The sequence below is a fragment of the Cynoglossus semilaevis genome, chromosome 8 (assembly GCF_000523025.1).
Source record: "Cynoglossus semilaevis isolate Cse_v1.0 chromosome 8, Cse_v1.0, whole genome shotgun sequence".
Taxonomy (NCBI): Eukaryota; Metazoa; Chordata; class Actinopteri; order Pleuronectiformes; family Cynoglossidae; genus Cynoglossus; species Cynoglossus semilaevis.
In genome coordinates, this window is record NC_024314.1 from 2,773,430 (window position 1) to 2,793,397 (window position 19,968).

Sequence of the window (19,968 nt, forward strand, 5' to 3'; positions counted from 1 at the left end):
CTTTACCGCTCACCCACTGCTCTTCCTTCTTTGCCTCCCTCCACAGCCCCTCTCCATCTCTTTCTCTCTCTTTCCTAATCACACACTGCGCTCATACTCTCTCTCCCTCTCCTGCCTCCTTCCTCCCTATCAGCAGGTTGCTAGGCAACTGTGCTCCATTGATCTAGAGGAGCATGATGACAAGCTCATATAACTGTCATGAAAGCGCACACACACTCGCAGGCACACACACATGAACACACACATTGTTATTGGAGATATCTAGTAGCACCTCTAAGAGCAGGGCATCCTCACTTATCTGATAAGGACAAGGAATGGGAGGAGACAGGGAGGAGGGACACAGTGTTACAGATGAGGAGGAAGACAACAAAAAAATTGCTTTCTTTCTTACTTTCTTACCCTCTATTCCTCCTTCTCCCATATCCATTCTGATTCCTTATTTCTTCCTTTAGCATTCCATGTAACCCTTGCCTTCCATGGAAAACAATTACCTTGCCCGGCGGCTTGGTTAAATTTCCAATCTGACCCATCACAGAGTCACGGCCACGGGCCACCTCATCATGGCAAGCCACAAACTGGTTCTTTTTCATTTGTGCTCCTACTTCGGCATTTATTACACAGTGTCACAATACAATGAAGAGGGGAAAAAAACAGCCGTTGGTAAAGAAGAGGACGGCAGGCTGATAGATGTTCTGGATCCAAGACCAAAAATGGATGACGCTCCATTTACAGATAATGCAGACATCGATAAAAGTATTAAGACCTTGGCTTGAAAAATAACATTGGCAATGCCTGGTTAAGGCAAATGTTTATTTCTTCAATAAGATCTCAGTGGTCTAATTAAGAAATATGATCTTGGTGTAATCAATATTTAACTTGGTGTTATATTTTAAAAGAAAGAAAGAGAATGTGCCAATTGCAGGAATGTGATGAATTCTTTAAGACAAAAACTTTTGCCAACCTTTGGAGGTCTAGACCTGGACGAGAGGAATATAAATCATGTGAAGAGAATAAACCACACAATCTAGTATCTACAACAACAAGACTATAATTTAGTCTGGTACTCTGTTGTTTGTGATAATAATTTGACTAGAAATTTAGGTAACTACCTCACAGATGGAGCTGCACACAAAATAGTTTGTGTCCAATACAAACCAGAGAGCTCCTGCACCTGCAATGCCACCAGTTGTTGCTTGATAAATTCTGAAGCTGTTCCTTTCACAAACATGTCATCGTGGGGACCTTGACCTGTGACTACTATAGTGAAACAGTTGCAACAGTGATGTGCATATAATCCAGTGCTTTACATAAATTTCAGTATTCATGACATTTCATGTTATGCACTTTATACCACCTTATATCTAAGTGACAATATGTATGCCATCAATATCCATAGCTGCCTTTTCCAGTGTGTCCCTCTATGAAGTACAAGTAAAAATGCTTTGCTCCTAGAGAAATATACAAAATAAATATGGCTTTATTCAACAAATGACGTAACATATCCATGGTCCTTAGGACATTGTATACAAACTCAGGGAGAAAAGGTGCGATGTAAAAACATTAGACGGTGTAATTTCCTTCTGGTCATTCTGTGACCACTTCATCTTTGGATTTAGGGCACAGATGCACGCACACAAAAACTATTTTACTCAGCTGGTTGTGTTTCACAGCTGGGGACAAATGTAGCTGCTACAGTAGAGAGTGGTTTTTAGTGATGACGGAGGAGCAAAGGGTTTGTTGTTTAATTATTTCTGTTTTGGTTTCCACACTGCATATGCACAAAAAACACTCTGAAGAAACTGTGTAACATCTTCAATCAAGCCAAGATTAAACACCAAAGTAATTAAATGTGAATGCAAGGGCTTCTGTTGTGGAGGCAGGGAACAGAAAGAAGAAAAAATAGCTGAGGGTTTTATGACTTTTATTTCGAGATGAGAAAAAATGTCTATAGATAAAATACATTTTTTTATTTTGTCCATATGGGTCATCTTCTAGCAATGTTTGAACTGGTTGATTAAATAAGAGATGTGTCTTTACGACACGTTAAATAACCATAACTTCAACACAAGAACTGCAAACGGCAATATTTAGAGTGAGAAAATAGGATAAAGTGATACATTCTGTTCAGCAAATCTGTCTAGAGCTTAATGTTCTGTCTCCAGCCTTGGTGACAGACTCCCCGTCTTCATCATATCAAATGAGTCGTCCTCAGCTGCCAAGCTCAGCATATTCTTGGACAGCACAGTGTCTGTTCGTCATCGCTGCACTGTTATCTGCTGCTAAACTCAACACACGATGAATGGTCCAGTGTGTGCAGTGTGGGAGGATTAGTCCATGATCACCTCACCTAATTATTCTCACATCAAGCCTTTGGCTGAGAAGCCTCCAAATGTTGTCTGTAGAGAGGCTACTCCTGTTACAGTATGGTGGTGAGGCTACAGTCACACTCCAAAGCGCCTCTCTGTTCAGCACACTAAACGCATGAAATAAAGAGAGAAAGAAGGCTTTAATGAATTCCCAGTTTCTTACAGCCCTTCATCTTAGCCCCCCAAATCCCCCTCCCTAAACCTTTCCACCCACCCACTCCCCCACTTCTCTTCTCTGTCTGACTACAGCACTGGCTCTTCTCCAGCAATTATCTGGTTGGTTCCACTCTGACGCAACTCAGACTCCACTCATCGTCCTATTCGTCATCATCTCCTGCTTCCTCGATAAAAACGAGGCTCCATCTCTGACATCAACTCCTACTCATCTTTTCTGTAAACACCAACTACGGCTTTGCTCAGATTTTTTCTCCCTCATTGGCTCGCTCTCAGCTCATTCTCTTTAGCAACTACAGCCAGATTGGTACCAGTTCCAAGTGGAATCGTTGTGACTTCACCGTGGCCAAGACTGTATTTAGACCAAACCTTGCTTCCTGTTCCAAACCTGTCTTCTCAGCCTTTGGAAAACAAGTTAGCGCCTCAAATATCAAGATTTTTTTTTTTAAACTGAATTACCTAATTCTTCATTATAATTCTGATGATAGTAAAGTTAATGTTAACACGGAGCTTCTTGTCCTAACAAACGAAACATTATAGGGAATTTAGTAGCAGTGGATGTGTTTGACCACCGCGATAAAATATCATAACTCCATAACTCTTAATTAATAATTGTTCCGTTGGATATCTATGGTGTGAGTCAAAATTACCCTGAAATTTAAGTGGGGTAAGATTTTTTTAATTTTTAACTGACTAACTTTTAAGAGATAATATAAGCCTGGTAAATGTCAATAGTGGAGAGGGCAAAGACAGGACTTAAATATCAGCTCCTACTGTAAAAGCAAAGCAAATGTTAGGTTAGAAATGTCAGTATTGAATGTTGAAACATTATATTAAATGTTAAAATCAGAGTTTGCAAAAATGGGACAAAATAACTAAACTAACTAAAACCACTTTGGTTACACATGGATGTATTTGAAGTAGTACCTGACATTTAGCTTGTGCCTCTTTCCTGTTATTTGATGAAAATATCAATAATACCTTTAAGTAATTGGGTAAAATAACTCACATTGAATGTATTCCTTAAATTAAAAAAAAGAAAATGTAATAAAAAAAAAAACAATAACAGTGAATGATGTGCAATAATGAAAGTTTAGATTTAAAACATAACCAGAAGCTTTTTTCACCATGTGGATTCCAGATGTTTGGCGAACAAAACAAATGAGAACACATCTCTTATCATGAAGTTATTGTACCTCAAATGTTTAAAGAATGATTATACTCTTCTATTATTCTAATTTGTCGATGCTTTTCCTCAGGTTTTATAGTCTTTGTATTTGAGCCAAAGGAATTATACGGACTTGCTGATAACGTCTTATCTAACGGGCCCTCACATTACCATTTTTAGTCCTGTTTTGTGCAAGTACAGCAGCTGTGATGGATACGGCTACAAAGCCTGTGTGTGAGCCTAAATCTCAGGACTCAAATGAGCAGTTCTGGATTCAACAGTCTGCTCCTGAAATGGCCTTTTTACACGTAGAGGACCTTTATGGCTCTGCTGCCAATACTTCACCATCCCTGCTAAAACTGAGTCACAGGTCCGAGATCTTTTTGTGTGTGTGCAGCCACTGCAGATGGAAAGAGTCGATATTTAGTAGACCTTTTAGATGGCTTTTGTAGACCTCACTTACCACAAGGGAACAGCTAAATCTTGGAGGTTAGTCAGATGAGACTGCAGGACGATGGTAGGAAAAGAAAAATGAAATTCCAACACCTGAGAAAATCTCTTTCTAAAGATGAGGGTGGAAAGGGGGTTAAAGATTAAGAGTTCTAGTCAACATTTTATGATGTGGGACTTGAAAAGGGCAGCAGCAGTAGAATGTGTTGACTGCTATGAGCATTTCTGAGGCACTGTTGAATGGAAACACTCAAATTGCTTTCAATTGCGGATCAACACAAACTCACAAGAAAGTTCAGGGGTAAATCCTTTTCGCTCATGCAAGCCAGGGTAGACACTACAGGAAAACAATACAGTTTACTTTGGTATACACTTGATGGGAAGCAGAGGGTATTTTAGCAAAATGTTGAGCTAAATCAGATTGACTTAAAGTGGAACCATCAATGGAGTTACTATCAGAACCTCTGAACTGTCTTTGGTTTAAGAAGTTCAGTGTTGCTGGGACAGTGACCACTCTTTTCTCCAGTAATTAAAAATCCCTCCATTCATCCATTTTTCCATCCTTGTGTGTGTTTATGAAAACTAAATTTCCAAATTAACTGTTTAACTAAACTATTTATGTATATTTGTAGTAGTCCATGGTTATTTTCAGGCAATCTTCTGATCAGCCCACTGCCCCCCTATAACTACCCGCCAAGGTGCTGCAGTTATAAATAAAAGCAATTGAGCAGAAATGAGAAAAGTAGAAAGGGAAATTGTGGAATAGAGCTATATCTTGGTCACCTCCCTAATGAATAAACAGAAGACTCGGCAGAAGGAGAAGAGAAAAAGGTTTAGGATTAGCTCCAGAGTTGGAAAAGGAACATAAAGAGAGGTGGAGCACCAGGGAAAAGGAATGGAAAATAAAAGGTTGTGCTTGTCAGGGAGGAAGAGGGCCTTTGAGAATAACATGAATCTGATGGAACAGAAAAGAGAACGGGGAAGACGAAACATAAATGTGTAAAGGTACGGAGGCAAAGCCACCTGTACGTGGCAGCTCGTGTTTTCAGAATTACAAGTGTTAGAGTGTTTGATTATTCTGCTGACACAGCAACTCTTAGCATCAGAAGCAGTCATTTAATTGCTTGGGTTTTTTTAATTAAAGACCACAGACAATGCTTTATTTCAAACTGGCACAAAGCTGAGCTAAGAAATGGTCCTGTTGTTTCTTCAAACATCATTTTCCTTTGGTGTCATTTCTAAATTACTGCAGGGTCTATGTTTGCCATATTCCAAAGGAGAGCTAACAAGTATGCTGAACCCACACAGCTGATGGACACAACGTGCGTGTTTTTCTCAGCCGGCGCAAGTAAAACATATTTTTCATCATAAAAATAAACAGGCTGACAGTTTTTATTTTCCTGACTGTCTGTGCTGTTTGTCTTGATAATAAACGATAAGAAACAGTGGAAAACAACACAATAAAATTCCTTTCAAAGACAAATACGACACAAAGTGTAGCCCTGCGGATCGGTTTTTGCCATCTTTATGTAGTGCGGTTCCAAAATGTGTGAATAACAATTACAAGTAGCTACCCAAGTAAAGATTTGTGTAGTAGGATTTAGCTTTGTGCTCACACTATACACTTGTGTGTAGTCCTAGTGGAAAATATTAGCTTATCATTAGAATCTTTGTAAACTAGAAGAAAATGATTTGAAAAACACACACACATCTTGAGTTACATTTGTGGCTTTTAATTCAGTTACTTCATTTGTACTTTACATTCACACATTTTCCACATTTCTTCCTGAAAGCTGACCTTTTGCTGTCAGTGACCACAGCTCTACTGCAGCAGGCCAGGCTCAGACATATGGATCTGTGTTTTGTTTTTTCATAGCAGACGTGTCCTCCGCTCCACAATCGATTCGAGTCACAGACCGGTCTCACACACAGCATCAACTCTCAGACACAGGAGAACTAGGATGACTAGAGCAAAAGAGACAATACAGACCAGACTGTTGCTGTCCACTCGGTTTGGATCTTAATCAGCGCACACTGCCCGGCATTAATGAAGCCCCTATTTCAGTGAATACACCGTGATATATTCGACAGAGGGGGAAACAGAAAGTCAGCACCCCCTGGTGTCAAGATAGAAACCCATATTCCCCCGTTATCTGTGCCCCACACAAAAACACAATTAGACTTTTACTGAAAGTCAATTAATGGCTGCATATCAGAGGTAGCAGACAAGAAGATATAGGGGCTTAGGTTAATTAATACATCATTTAGCTCATTAGGAGAAAAGGGTAACACTGTTTCTGAGACGTAAATGAGGCTTTTAGTGCAGAGTGTATTTGTAGCTCTTCTGATTTAAATTAAAACCCAAGAGGTTATGGCAAATATTACAGCAATACATCTGTGGCTTTATTTAGGTGGTAGTATTATCATCAGCTATTTGTTTCTTTTTGACACTATTAATCTGTCACATATTTACCAATTTCAGCTGATGTACTGTGCAGTACTAAGGAATTTCACAATATATAGATGTATTTTGACCCCAGCACCTAAATACCATTATGGTGTTTGTGGGAGCAGTTAAGTACCACTTCAGATACTCATATAATTTGGTCTTACGTGAAGGAACATTAGCACTATTGAGAACAGTAAAAGAGGGAAATTGAATGAAACTCTAAAGCCAGTGGTCAATCAGGAGCCCTTCAAGTTTAATGTGGTGTGTAACGTGAATGTGGTTTTATCACCTGCCAGGATAATGAAACACAAAAAAGCCGAAAGAAAAAAAAATGGACCTGTTCTAGTGGAAAATGTTTTTCAGGGTTGTTATAATATTCTAACAGTCTGTTATTGAAGTTACAGTGAACCGTGCATCTGACTGCTTTCAAACAAAGGCGGTTGTTACTTAATGTATGAAAATGAACTGTTAATGTGTCAGCAGAGGAGCAGACCCCCAGGCCCCTTTAAGGTATAGAATTTGGAATTCTTGAAAAAAGCAAGCAAAGTTCTGCGGCTAAGTGTGTGGGAGGACTTTGTTTATGAGATCGACAGCAGAACTGACTTTGTAATAGTTGATCTGAGAAAAGCTTTAGGGGTTTCAGAACATAGAACCATGCAGTAGCAGTCCCTGCAGACTTTCCAATAGGCCACAGTAGGCCCATCATCAACATGATAACTGCCCTTTGCCTGTAATCTCTTTTTCCTTCTTTTGCAAGTGGTTGGAATGATTGTGAAGAAATGTTTCAAACAAACAGAGCCGCCTGGTGACGGTTGGCAACACAAAAGGAGACTGAGGACTGCAGAATAATACATTTCTAAATGGTTCTGGTCTGTTGTGTTTAACCTCTGGCTGTTCAATCAGATGTGATTGTAATGAGGTTTATTTGGTTATATTTAGTCTGTAATAGCTAGTGCTGGGAAAACTAAATATATTTCTTGTTCTCGTGGAAAAAAGATTCCAACATTACAGGAATACATGTAAATGAAACACTGCTGATCTCTCTCTCTCTCTCTCTCTTTCAATGCGTTTCTCTCTCCCCAAAACAGTAAAATCAGAAGTTGTTCCTTTGACCTTGCCTTGTTAATATTATTATATATTATTATGTTATTATTATTATTACACAATAATTATGGCCACAACACAACAAAAATACATATGAAACATAAACCACAACACAAGCTGGGAATAAAATGTAACAATTACAAAATCAACAACAAAAGAAGAGTATAACGGCGGAGCAAACACGCTCCCAACTATTGTGACCTGTCCTTGATGACGTATTTGCGTTGTTGGGCGACGTGCTGACGTGATCATGACATGACGTTTTTTTTTTGTTCGTTATGATCGCCCGCACGTTTTAGACGTGTTAATCATGGCTGACTCCTAGGGTAGTAGTGGTCAGAAGCCGTTAGGAACACCTGCATTATTACATGTGTTTACGACCGTGTATTTACAACGCTGTGACCACCGAGGTAAAGACCCGCACTCAGACCGTTAGTTTCCCTGCGACTGTCCTCTCCCTCTGTCGCGGTTTCTCGACTTGAAGTCAGGACATGTGGGTTTTCGGCTACGGCTCGCTCATATGGAAAGTGGACTTTCCTTACGAGGAGAAGAAAGTGGGCTTCATTAAAGGCTTCAGTCGTCGGTTCTGGCAGGGCAGCACTGATCACCGGGGTGTACCGGGAAAGGTAAGTAGATCCACCAACGCGCACATAGACACACATCGGCTGCTGCCATTCAGAGTGAGGGTGGAACTGCTGAGCTTTACTATAATAACAAAATGTCGTTGTTTAAACGCGTCTAAGAATGTTTTAAATCAATTGTTAAATACTTTTAAATGTTTTACAGTTCGTCTTCTAATGACACTGTATGTACTAACAACGCTATTAACTAATGCTAGATTGTTCTACATTAACCTAATGTCTTTACGTTACTAACTGTTCCTATTTCGCATGTTATTTATCTTGACTAAAGAAAAAAAACAACTAGCTGGTCCACTGATATTCACAGGCACTTTTCTGGCCTGTTCTGTTTGAGAAACCTAAACAAAACTACTGGGCATGAACAACATGATGCAACCTGTCAACAGCTTTGTCTGTTTTGAATAGGTGGATTTCAACCACTACCTGTGTTGGCTTAAAAGTTTAAAAATGGAAAAAAAATTCCAAAAAAAGAAAAGAAAATTCTTGTCTTGTATGAACCTACATACCTACTTCAGTAAGTATTGTCTGAACTTCCATTTGACGTTCTAATCTCTTTTACAGCCAGGAAGAGTTGTAACACTGGTGGAGGACCCTGAGGTAAGACATCTCTACTTAACACCGATCACATTGTAAAAGCATATTTCTGAATCATAACATTCAGAAATACAGTCACAGGAAAAGTTTGCTGTTTTATATCAATAATAAAAAACAACAACTATTTCATCATCCAGCTGTGTTAATTACTGTGCAATTGCTCTGTGCATAAAACAAAGAAAACAAGAACATCCTTCATTTATGTTGGCATGTTAAAAATAATATACCAGTGTCTCACCAATTAAGGATCATGTTCAAAGTCTAGGATACAAATGAAATTCATCACCATTTTCTGGAATGGAGTGGAGTGGAGGAGAACACATTCACCTAATGATTGGTTCTCTCCCTACAATGTTCAGTAGTTCACTGTGCCTGTTACATGACCTGTTCCCCTGAAGAAAACAAATGACAGCAACAGCCAGTGAAAAACACACTTGCATAATTGAAAACAATCTGGTTGGTTCCACTTTGTCTAAAGGTAAAGCACGGGGTAGTGCTGTGTTAGCCTGTTGGGGTCTCCTAGGAGAACAGTTTCTAATCAAGCAATGAATACATATTCAAATGATTGCCACTGTTCTCAGTATTAGACAGAACCTATAGAGACCATGCTACATTATTATTTTGGACAAGCATTCAAAGAGATCTGAAGCCAAAATACTAATTCAGGAAGTAGGGCTGTCAAATGATTACAATTTTTAATCTGATTAAGTGTAGAAAATCCTAATTAATCCTGATTGTTATTAAGAATGATTAATCAAGATCAATTCAGGTATATCTACATTACTACATATAACAACATGTTACGTGTAAGTTTTTCAAATCTGTTTTTTTTTTTTTGGACTAATCCAAATGATGGAATTAATAAAATGGAATAGTTCAAGAATATTATGTAAAAGTCCAAATAGTAACAGGTAAATGGATCTTATAATTCTATTCATACAAAAATCACTCTGTGTTCTTTGTTACAACACTTGACCTCATCTTGCAGGGATGTGTTTGGGGTGTGGCCTACAAGCTCCCAACAGGCCAGGAGCAAGAGGTAAAGAACTACCTTGACTTCAGAGAAAAAGGTGGTTACCAAGTCATCACTGTGACCTTTCACCCCCGTCCACCTCTCGCACCTCCGCCCAACCAGACGCTGCTCTACATCGGCTCTCAAGACAACCCCGACTACCTCGGCCCGGCACCTTTGGAAGACATAGCCAGGCAGATTGTCAGCTCCACTGGACCAAGTGGGAAAAACTCAGAGTACCTTTTCCAGCTGGCCAACGCTGTGAGGACAATTCTGCCCGAGGACTCAGATGATCACTTGTTTTCTCTGGAAGCTCTAGTGAGAGAGAGACTACAAAATAGGCAAAAACACACCAGCCATCCTAATAGCTGTGGTAATATTCAAATATCTTGAACAATGCATTGAATGGCATTATAGGAAAATCTCAGGGATTAGAGTATATGATATGATATATATACATTAATATATTATCTCAATCCTGTATTTATGACACCTGTTTATCCATTGAAAAAAACTTGAAAAATAATGTGCATGGGGCCAACTCAGGACATGTGGTCCGTCTCTCATGGGTTGGCATCTAAACAAACAAATAAGAGCTGGGTCATGTTGTCTACATTTGATAAATGCAGAGAAAATCATCTTCATTTAGTCAAAGTAAATCAGCTTTCCCAGATTTATGGAGGTGTGGATTTATTCCGACAGGAGTGACAGTGCAACATGAAGGTAATTTTCACAGCTGTCATCGCATCTGACTTGAAGTATTCTCTAACAAGTAAACAGAGGTTTGGGCAAAGATGGTTTCCTTGTTGTAGGCGTTAACTCATCCATGAGTTGATTGCCTGACTGTGAAATGTTATCGGCGAGAGCGAGAAAGTGCTTAGTAGTGATTAGGTTTGTGAATATTTTAGTAAATACCTTGCTAGTAATTTATAGGCATAATTATGATTGGACTGATATTTTAGCTTGAATTGCCCTTCTAGAAAAGTCCACTGTGTTAGCTTAGCTGATCAGATTGTACAGTTCATTTCTAAAGGTGAAAGGAAATATAAAATGACTTTGCTGATGCTCTGAGTGTACGCTAACCTGCATTAAATAATAAAATATTTTCCTTGCACTAGGATAAGCTCTTTTTCTGCACATGTACGTCTTTCTTTCTCCCCTCAATAATTAAATTAATGTTGTTTTTAACATTAGCTACTGTGAAACACTAAATACCTTGTATGTGTCCAGGACAAAAACAAAAGGTTGCTGAACTCAACACATAACCAGGTTTTAAAGACAACAGTGTCTCATCATCATACTTGATGTGAGACAGTGTTATCATACAGTGTTTACAGACAGGTGGAAGAAAACTGGTATTTAAAGGCGGTGCATTTTTGGTCATTGTGACCGTGTTTCCACTTTGGCTGTACGTAAAAATAAAGCAGGTGAGGCAGGAATCCAGTGGGAGAGGAAACTGAAACAACATACTGTATAAGAGACCAAGTTCATGTTGTCAGGTTATCTGATACACCTTGTTGATTCCACCCTGCTCTTCCCTTGTCTCAGTATCTGTATCTGCTGCTGCTCCAGCATCGGAGATCACCTTCTTCTCATTCTGACTGCACACTCCTCAGCACAGTGAACGGATCAAAAAACATCAGCAGTGAATCAGTAACAAGTCAATGTGCTCAACAAGTCTTGGTAGAAAGCTTTGTGATGCTGTTATTTCCTACTGTACCTCATGTATTTATACAGACAAACAGGCTGTGTGTGTGTGTGTGTGTAACTGTATGCTGTTGATATAATAGGTATTTTTAGCATGCACAAATTCTGCATGATCAGTCGACCTTGAACACACCACACTCATTCTTCACATTCAGTTGAACTGAATGAACATGTACTGTACGATTCATCTGTGTGTGGTATTCACAGTTATGTATGTGCGTATGTATATGTGTGTGTACATATACACATGTACATATGTCTGTACCCATGTATACATATGTATTTATATTAATACAAATACATACCTAACTGTGAATATTGCATACAGCTGAATTGTATGAACATATTCAACAGTGACAATAATGAAGGTTGTCCTTGCAGTATGAAGTATTGTGTTAATTGTCTGTCTGTGTATATTGTGTGACTTAACTGTATTACATGGCGTACTTACATCAGATGAAACACAGGCATGTGTTGAGCAGCAAGAGTTCACGCTGCTTCAGAGACATGAGGCCAACAATAGCTGCAGAGCAACTCTGATTGGTTTCTGCGTTCCATGTACATTTACATTTAATATTTCATTGAAATCAGCCGTGCTAATTGACATTTGCAGTACATTGTCAGTGTTAACTGTACTGTATAAAGTACAGGGATGGCAATGCACCGGTGGCCATGAATGCAGCAATAGAGACAGACAAGAAAAGGCTTTTTTGGTGTTGAACTTTTATCAGTGTAGAAACAAAGCTCTCATCATGTTTGAACTTTTCTCTCTCTGTTTGCAGAACCTAATCTACTGTGACAAGCTCCTGTACTTGATGAATGAACTGCAGGTATTTTACATGATCACTCAAACCAGCAAACACACAGCAAACAGCACTCAGTCTTCTTGTTAAATGAAATACATGTCACTTAACTGGAAAAAACAACAGTTAATTCCCAGCGTCGAGTTACTGTGCAATAAAACAATGAGACAATGAATAGGTACTTAGTACATTTTGGTGTAACATGTTAGCACTTGTTTAGGTATAAATACATTTATTAATGTACATTTACATCCATTATATAGTTTAAAATTATATATATGTATATATATATATAGTTTGTAGCTTTGATATTATAATACAGTTAAATATCTGCATATTATTTTCATATCTGGCATTTTGGAATAAATCAATGGCTGCATATACCTATGTATTCAACCACAATAAAAATACACAAACATGAAAGTTGTATGTACAGTGGCCACCTTTGGGGCTTATAATATGTCTCTGTGACTCCAAAGAATCTCCAAAAAAAAAAAAAGACATGAAGATGTTCTCCAACAGCTCTGACTCTCTCTTTTCATAGCAGCCATGCTAAAGAGCCAAGCTCACCTAGGTGGGCTGTGGATAATGGGAGCAGGGCTGCAATAGCTGTAATTATTTCCAGTAAATACAGTAAATAGTTTTCACACCGATTAAGTGAAATTGGATAATTTTATGCTGTACACCTGGTGGTCTCTCACACACACTAATGTGCCGCAGCTCACTGATGTACTGTGTACTGTCGATCTTTTCTTTTGCTGAAGGCCAATATTGTCAAATGACTCATTTGTAGCGGGAGCTCTGAGCCACCGTGCCGACATTTCCCTATATTTCATTTCATCATGCTGCTCATAGGTCTGAGCAGCATGATGCCAGAGTTGCCAGAGTTAAACAGGGTAATCAGGGTTCTGTGCCATCGGTCAGACCTGCTGTACAGGATGTGGCGAGGCAGTTTGCTGTCTATGCATAGTAACAGGGTGAGACCAGCAGGTCTGTGAGCACCAGCAGCTGATCGTCAGTGAAGCATTGCCGATGCTCCTGCCAGTTATCATGGTGAGTGCGTCTGAACTCAGACAGGGTCTTCTTCACCGTCATCTGGGGACAAAGCACATCACACCAATTAGAACAAATGAATGAGTTGCACACAGCTCTGACCAGCACGCATAGTTGATCACAGAGTGATGTGTCATATCAGAGCCAGAGCTACAACACTCCATACACAGACTGTGGTGCCATCAGTAGTATCAGATGAGTTGGACTAAGGATGTTTAGAGCTCACAGACAGGGAAGAAAAACAACAACATAACAGTAGACATGGTTTAGAAGAGTTGTTGTAACAGTAGAGTGACAAAGAGAGACAGAAATATCACTGTGGAAACTCCTGAAGGAAGGAGACACAAAGACCCAGTGTGGTATAAACTAAAAACTCAGCTTCCACCAAACCAATATGAAGATCCCACGAAGACATAAACACCTCATTAAATCCCTCCAATAATCTGATTATGGAAAACCAACAGAGAGGCAGTTCATTAGTGGTTTTAGTTTTGATTCCTCTGCCGTATTTGCATTTTGGTTTTACTTCTAATTCGACCAATTACCAGTTAGAACCAGGCGGCTATTCTGAGCTTTAATGTGCACAACAAGATTCATAAATCTTTGAGCAATGCAATAACTATGTAACGCTGGGAAATGAGACTAAATAATAATTAAATATGTGAGGTTTTTTTAAAAACTTCTACACTTAATATTTTTATGCCACAATTTAACTTTACCAATCTGCATATTCATGTTGGTTCTTGTAAATATTTCTTTATCAGGGCCTCTTAGTGGAAATGTGGTTGGAGTTTTTTGCCTTATGTTGAGAATGTCAGCAGTTTGATTCTTAGTATTAACTGATCTTAATGGACTTTACATGTTTTTCATGTGTGGCATTGGATTTATTGTTCACTCTGAAATTGACCAGAGGTGTGAATATAAGTGTGAATGCTTGCTAGTCGCTGTCCGTGATGTACCTTACCTTCTGATGGCTGCTGGGATCAGCCAAAATGATAAAAGTGATAAAAGGTGACTAAATAAATGCACCTTTATCAAGTCATTAATACCCTAGTACTATATATTATTTTCATGTCATTGATGTTTATTTCTATTTTGTAACCGCTTTTTTTTATTACCAGATTAATGTTTTTAAGTAGAATCATGCAAAAACACAAACTATCAACGGGCTGTGTGGGTTTGCGCATCTTAAAGAATACAATATTCCATCTTTTTGAGCAAATGTACATTTGGAAACTTTTTGTTTATCACAATTAGGATGCTTCCATTATAGCCTGCAGTGAAATGCTGCAATGAGGAGGATGTTGATAGTACTTTGTCTCGCTTCATTTGTTTTGAGGGCCACAAAAAAAGTTAAGAGCACATAACAGCTCTTGCAAACAGCCTGTGTCTATTCTTAGATGGAGAGCTACCATTAAACTTAAGAGTGGAAAATGAATATGGCTGAAAATAAGTAATTGGTTCCTCTTTTAAGCAGTAACTCTGGAGATTCACAGTGTAAAATTCAGCCCAGGATCCAGCTGCATCTAACAGTCTTTCCCACAATGGTGTCATTTGCTTACATTGATTAAAAACTGATGAGATCCTCATAATTTATGAATGTAAAAGTGCCGGATGGAACAATATAAATACACAGCACAGGAATTATTCAATAAGAGAGACGTCTGGAACGAACAGTTAGCATGGCTTATCAAGGACACGAAAACAGAAAACAAAACCAAAGATCAGCAATACTATAGATTTTATCATCAGCCAAAAATCCAGAGCACTCACTTGACAATGTGAGTGCTAAAACACCCAACTAAATCAGACATTTAGAGGAGAGAGAGAAAGATGTCACCAGGCAAACCACCAAAATTCTGATTTGGCACATTTCTGATAATGTTCACACAAACTGTAGACTGACTTTGAGTTATACATTGCTAACCTTAAGCATCTCTAGGGCTAATAGCAGTCAACTAGTGTACTGCAGCAACTCTTAGTTGTTGAAATTGATACTGCTTCTGCTATTGTCTCAAATAGAGTTGACAAGAAAGTTGAAATAATTTGTAGAATGGAGTCCAAAGTTGGATGATTAGATTTAATTACATTATATTATATTACGTTATATTAAAGTAACGCATAACTTAAGTGCTTCACATTTTTCCACTCCACAAAAGCAGCTTTACAATAATGTTGTACTTATAATTAACCATCTGAATGATTTCACTCTGTGTCCTGTGTGTTTTTGTACGTGGGAAAGCAAAAGGCACAGTTTTCTTCTCTGTTGAATGAAATTTATCTCAGCTTACTGTGAGACCTTACTGTGTTTAGAGAGGTATCTGTGTGTTAATAGGTGCCTGTGTTTGTGTGTGTGTGTGTGTTTGTGTTTGTACCTCTATAGGCTGTGGGTCATTGAGATGATCACTGATGTCCATCAGTATCTGAGGCATCCACTCTGGGACGTCGTAGGGGCTCGACAGGATGCACGCACTGAGGCCAAGCACTCCAGCATGGCGCCGCACTAGGTCTAAATACACACACACACACACACACACACATATGCATTTATGTGCCTGTCACAACCAGACAGTGAGGCAATCACAATAATACTTGCCCTATTACCCTTTCTTATCCTGGGGGATTTGTGAACCTTGAAATGATTAGGCCTATTTTAACTGTCCATTTGTAGTGCGAGTAAGTGTGTGTGTGTGTGTGTGTGTGTTTGTGAGTGTGTACCTGTAGAGGCCAGCTCTCCTCTGGCCTTGGGGAGTCGTGTCTGACTCAGCGTCTGGAGCCGTGTCTGCAGACTGAGGTCCAGAGGGAAGAAGTGGCACTGCAGTAAACCACTGAGGGTGGTGGCTGCCATGTCCCTCACCTGTGAGAAGGAGAAGGAATGAGGGGACAGGAGGGACAGCAAGGTCAGAGAAAGAAAAAGGAGATCCTTGAAGATCAGAGCAGAAAATGTAAGGACATAGTGAAGAGTGCACGGCAGTTTGAGGGCAGGAAATGCATACACGATTTATAAAAAGGAGAGGGACAAAATGAGGTTTGTTGAACGGAGACATGGAGGAGGAGGAGACAGTGGTGACGGTACAGACAGAGGAGAAAGGAAGGTGCTAGGTTGAGCTGTGGTGAAATTCACTCGCAGAACGTCACTGTCTTCCTGCTTCACTTTACATAAATAATGAATAAGCACTGAGTGAAGGTTGATCCATTGGAACAGACATGGAGACACAGACAACACACCCACCAGCTGCTGGCTCACAAAGTTTACAAAATATTAGGCAAATTAGCTGGTGTTGTAAAAATGTGTGTGAGTGTTGAACACTGTGCATCTAGATCAATGGAAATAAGTCTTTAGAATTAGAAGCAATGAATGTGAAGCATCGATTTAACCACAACTGAATAATAAGTATTAGCCAGGACGGACAGTCCTGAATGCATTTTGCAAATTCATATTTTGGAGATTAGATTGAGTTGTCCTGTTTTTTCCTCAGATGACTTAAATTACAGCCTGCTAAAAAAAATGTGCAAGGCAGCCATGGTGCAAATTACCTGCAACCACTGACGAAGAGAAATGCATCCAAACAGGGAAATGAATCATGAGCTCAGCCGTGAGGAAGAAGGTTATTTTTAAGCCATAACCGTGAATTGGTGGATAGATGAAGATGTAGTGAGGAGAGACCAGGGGACAATAAGTGACCATTTATAATCCCCTGACAATTAAAGCTCACAGAAGGGACGGTGGCCGCATTAAACCGCCGTCTGCTGTGTTTCTTTGCCACAGGGCTTTACCTCCAGCTGCTCATCCAGCAACAGCTGCATCACCAGCTTTTGGATCTGGAGCACCTCGTCGGCCATGCTGAGCAGAGTAAACAAGTTGTAGAAAACCATAATCTGGACGTAGGTGAGCACTGAGAAGCGTGCATGCCATGACCTGCTGCCAACCATCTAAGGAGAGGAGGGAGGAGAGGGGAAAAGAGAAACAAAGATGGCTGAGGTGTGTACAACTTTAACTGGACCTTGTGCAAATTGAGATTTATAGGATTGTTTGTAAAATAATTCCTGGTGGTACAGTAGCAATCAAATGATCATTTTCAAACTCCCAATACACTGTATCAATAATCGTTTTTCAGTATACTCTTTATCTTAATCCCCACCTTCTCAACACCTCACTATGTGTTTCCATTTTTCAAGACTAAATTACCAACTATATTATGTGTCATGCAAAGTATTAAAAACAGGCAACGTTCTCCTGATAAAAAATCATGTGCGACTTATTTGAATCAATCAACAGACTCGGGAGTCTGAAAGGCTTAGCAGATCCAGACCTCATCGCTGGCTGGTACACGATCTGTCACGCTGGTCCGCAAAGGTGTGGAGAGTTTTTTAAAATGTGCTTAGAAAATGGTCTCCAACGTACAGGGAGAAACATTAAGGCTCATATTAGATTAGCTTTATGGGCTCCCCAGTGCTCTGTCACACAGATGGCAGTGTCACCACAGAAGAAGACAGGATTTCTCAGAAGAACCAAATTAATCTGGCAACTCGTTGAATACATTAATGAGCGGATTGATGGTATTTTCAGAAAGCATCATTTGGCTCAGTGCCTATGAAACAAGCATCACTAGTGAGTTACTGAGGGGTGCAGACGCATTAGGACAAACGCTTGTAAAGAACACTTTATCATTTGGAAATGCATTCAACCACTGATATCTACTTTCAGCGAGTATGAAGTATTTAAAAGTTACACTTAAATATTTCAAAGTAGAGAGTTTGTCTTTTTAACAAATTTTTACTAAGGAAAAAAAGGAGGCCAGCTGCCAGAACAAAAAGAAACAGTACCAAAGGAGAACAAGGCCGTTGTACTACAAATGTATGGCGTAGTAGGGTACACACCGTGTTGTTGGTGTAATGATAGCGTCTGAGAGCAAATATTTCTCCGAAGGGCACCGTTCACATACAATATTCACGACAGAAAAGCGGCAAGCAACGTAAGGCGAGCACGGTAAGATAGCACCGGTTGTTTTAAGTCCAGCGGTACCTCAGACAACACCAGGCTCTGGCTGACCACTGACAGGAGGCGGTACTGGCACCTCTGTGTGTGTGAACGCATATTACCTCTGCTAGTGCTGCCAGAACCACGGGAATGTGCTCAGGATACAGAAGGCCCTGGGACATGAGAGAGAGACACGTGCGCGCATCCTGCTTCATCTCATCATAGCTCTCATCAATCTCCACCGGGGCAATCTGCAGGAGAGAGGGAGAGAGAGAGGGAGAGAGAGGGAGAGAGAGGGAGAGAGGGAGAAAGAGAGAGAGAGGGAGGAAAGACACGGCTACGCACTTTGAGTAAATGAAGAGAGAAATTGAGTTTAATGGGCAAGTAAGATTGAGTGGGTATTAATGCTGTGCTGGGACCTGTGTGTGTGTGTGTGTGTGTGTGTGTGTGTAGGTGGGTTATTACCTTGAAGAGTAGGGGCAGAAGCTGTAGCTGCTGCTGAACAGGAGTAGTAAAAGTTCTCCCCGCACTCGCCATCAACCATTTCAACACTGCAAATTACACACACACACACACACACACACACACACAAAGGTCAGATTCTGGATTGCTGCCAAGTGATAAAAACAACAGACTTGCTGGTGTGACCTTTGTGTGTCGCTCTGATGATATAGCACAATCTATCATGATTTAGTGTCTAATGATTTGGATAATTTTATAACCTGATATTTATCTGTATCAGGGGGATTAGAGGAATAAGACAAGCGGAAAGAGCAACAATGAACAAATATTAATACACACAATTACATCTAAATTCCCCTGATGACAAGAGAATGGATAGGAGGCGATACAGAGTCAGCTTTAAAATGATGAATGATCGTGAATTTCTCCACAGCTTCTAATAAATCTGTGAATTTGGGTTATTTTTTTAATATTAATATTTAATATATTTTTTAATTGTATAAATGTAAAAATAAAGAAATAGTTAAGAAAGAAAAAGCAGAAAAACATGCTACAACATGCTTAGATGCGCACTTTTTTATTTCTTAAAAAATAAATTAACCAATTAGTCCATTATTTAAAGAGGTGTCAGTTAAATTAGTAGTTTGCAAGTCCCTGATAAACAAACAAATCTTTAAAACACCATATAAAGTTTTTTTCCCCCTGGTTTTTAGACACTGTGGTTTACTAAACTCAAAAATATGTCTTTACTGTTGTATTACAAAAGATAAAATATTTATACTGCTCTGGGCAGTGAAACTAGAAAAGGAAAACTCAAAGAATAACACCAAATCTGTGTGCACTTTTTACATCTGAATTGTACTTTTCCGTTAAGCTGGGAATTCACAGAGAAGTAAAATGAAAAGCGTTTATCTCACTGTGATGGATATGAGGCTGGAACTGAAAGGAAACGTAATAACGTCAAGTAAGAAAACACTGTGTGAACTATGGACATATTAACGTTG

General features: G+C 39.4%; 2 protein-coding genes and 1 long non-coding RNA gene across 4 annotated transcripts in view; 2 read left to right on the top strand and 1 right to left on the bottom strand.

The window, feature by feature from the left end:
• Positions 1-19,968, top strand: part of LOC103381547 (uncharacterized) — a 128,425-nt gene that overhangs the window by 77,854 nt on the left and 30,603 nt on the right. The window contains exons 6-7 of the long non-coding RNA XR_521810.3: positions 12,448-12,495; positions 15,905-17,503. This is a non-coding gene — a long non-coding RNA (uncharacterized LOC103381547). The remainder of the gene's footprint in view (positions 1-12,447; positions 12,496-15,904; positions 17,504-19,968) is intronic.
• chac2 (ChaC, cation transport regulator homolog 2 (E. coli)) lies at positions 7,862-11,078 on the top strand. 2 transcript variants are annotated; one of them, XM_008313953.3, is made up of 4 exons: positions 7,862-8,337; positions 8,914-8,949; positions 9,935-9,985; positions 10,082-11,078. In XM_008313953.3, exons 1-4 carry the CDS (start codon positions 8,203-8,205, stop codon positions 10,349-10,351), a joined length of 492 nt encoding a protein of 163 aa, XP_008312175.1. In that variant the 5' UTR covers positions 7,862-8,202; the 3' UTR covers positions 10,352-11,078. The 2 variants fall into 2 exon arrangements, with proteins under 2 accessions (XP_008312175.1, XP_008312174.1); XM_008313952.3 differs by having other exon boundaries at positions 7,914-8,337; positions 9,935-11,078.
• psme4b (proteasome activator subunit 4b) overlaps positions 12,778-19,968 on the bottom strand; it is a 35,787-nt gene continuing 28,596 nt past the window's right edge. Inside the window, exons 42-47 of the mRNA XM_008313966.3 lie at positions 18,968-19,053; positions 18,625-18,753; positions 17,299-17,454; positions 16,240-16,378; positions 15,897-16,030; positions 12,778-13,563 (exon numbers count right to left, since the gene is read on the bottom strand). Coding sequence (XP_008312188.1) covers positions 13,429-13,563; positions 15,897-16,030; positions 16,240-16,378; positions 17,299-17,454; positions 18,625-18,753; positions 18,968-19,053 — 779 coding nt within the window. The 3' untranslated portion in view covers positions 12,778-13,428. The remainder of the gene's footprint in view (positions 13,564-15,896; positions 16,031-16,239; positions 16,379-17,298; positions 17,455-18,624; positions 18,754-18,967; positions 19,054-19,968) is intronic.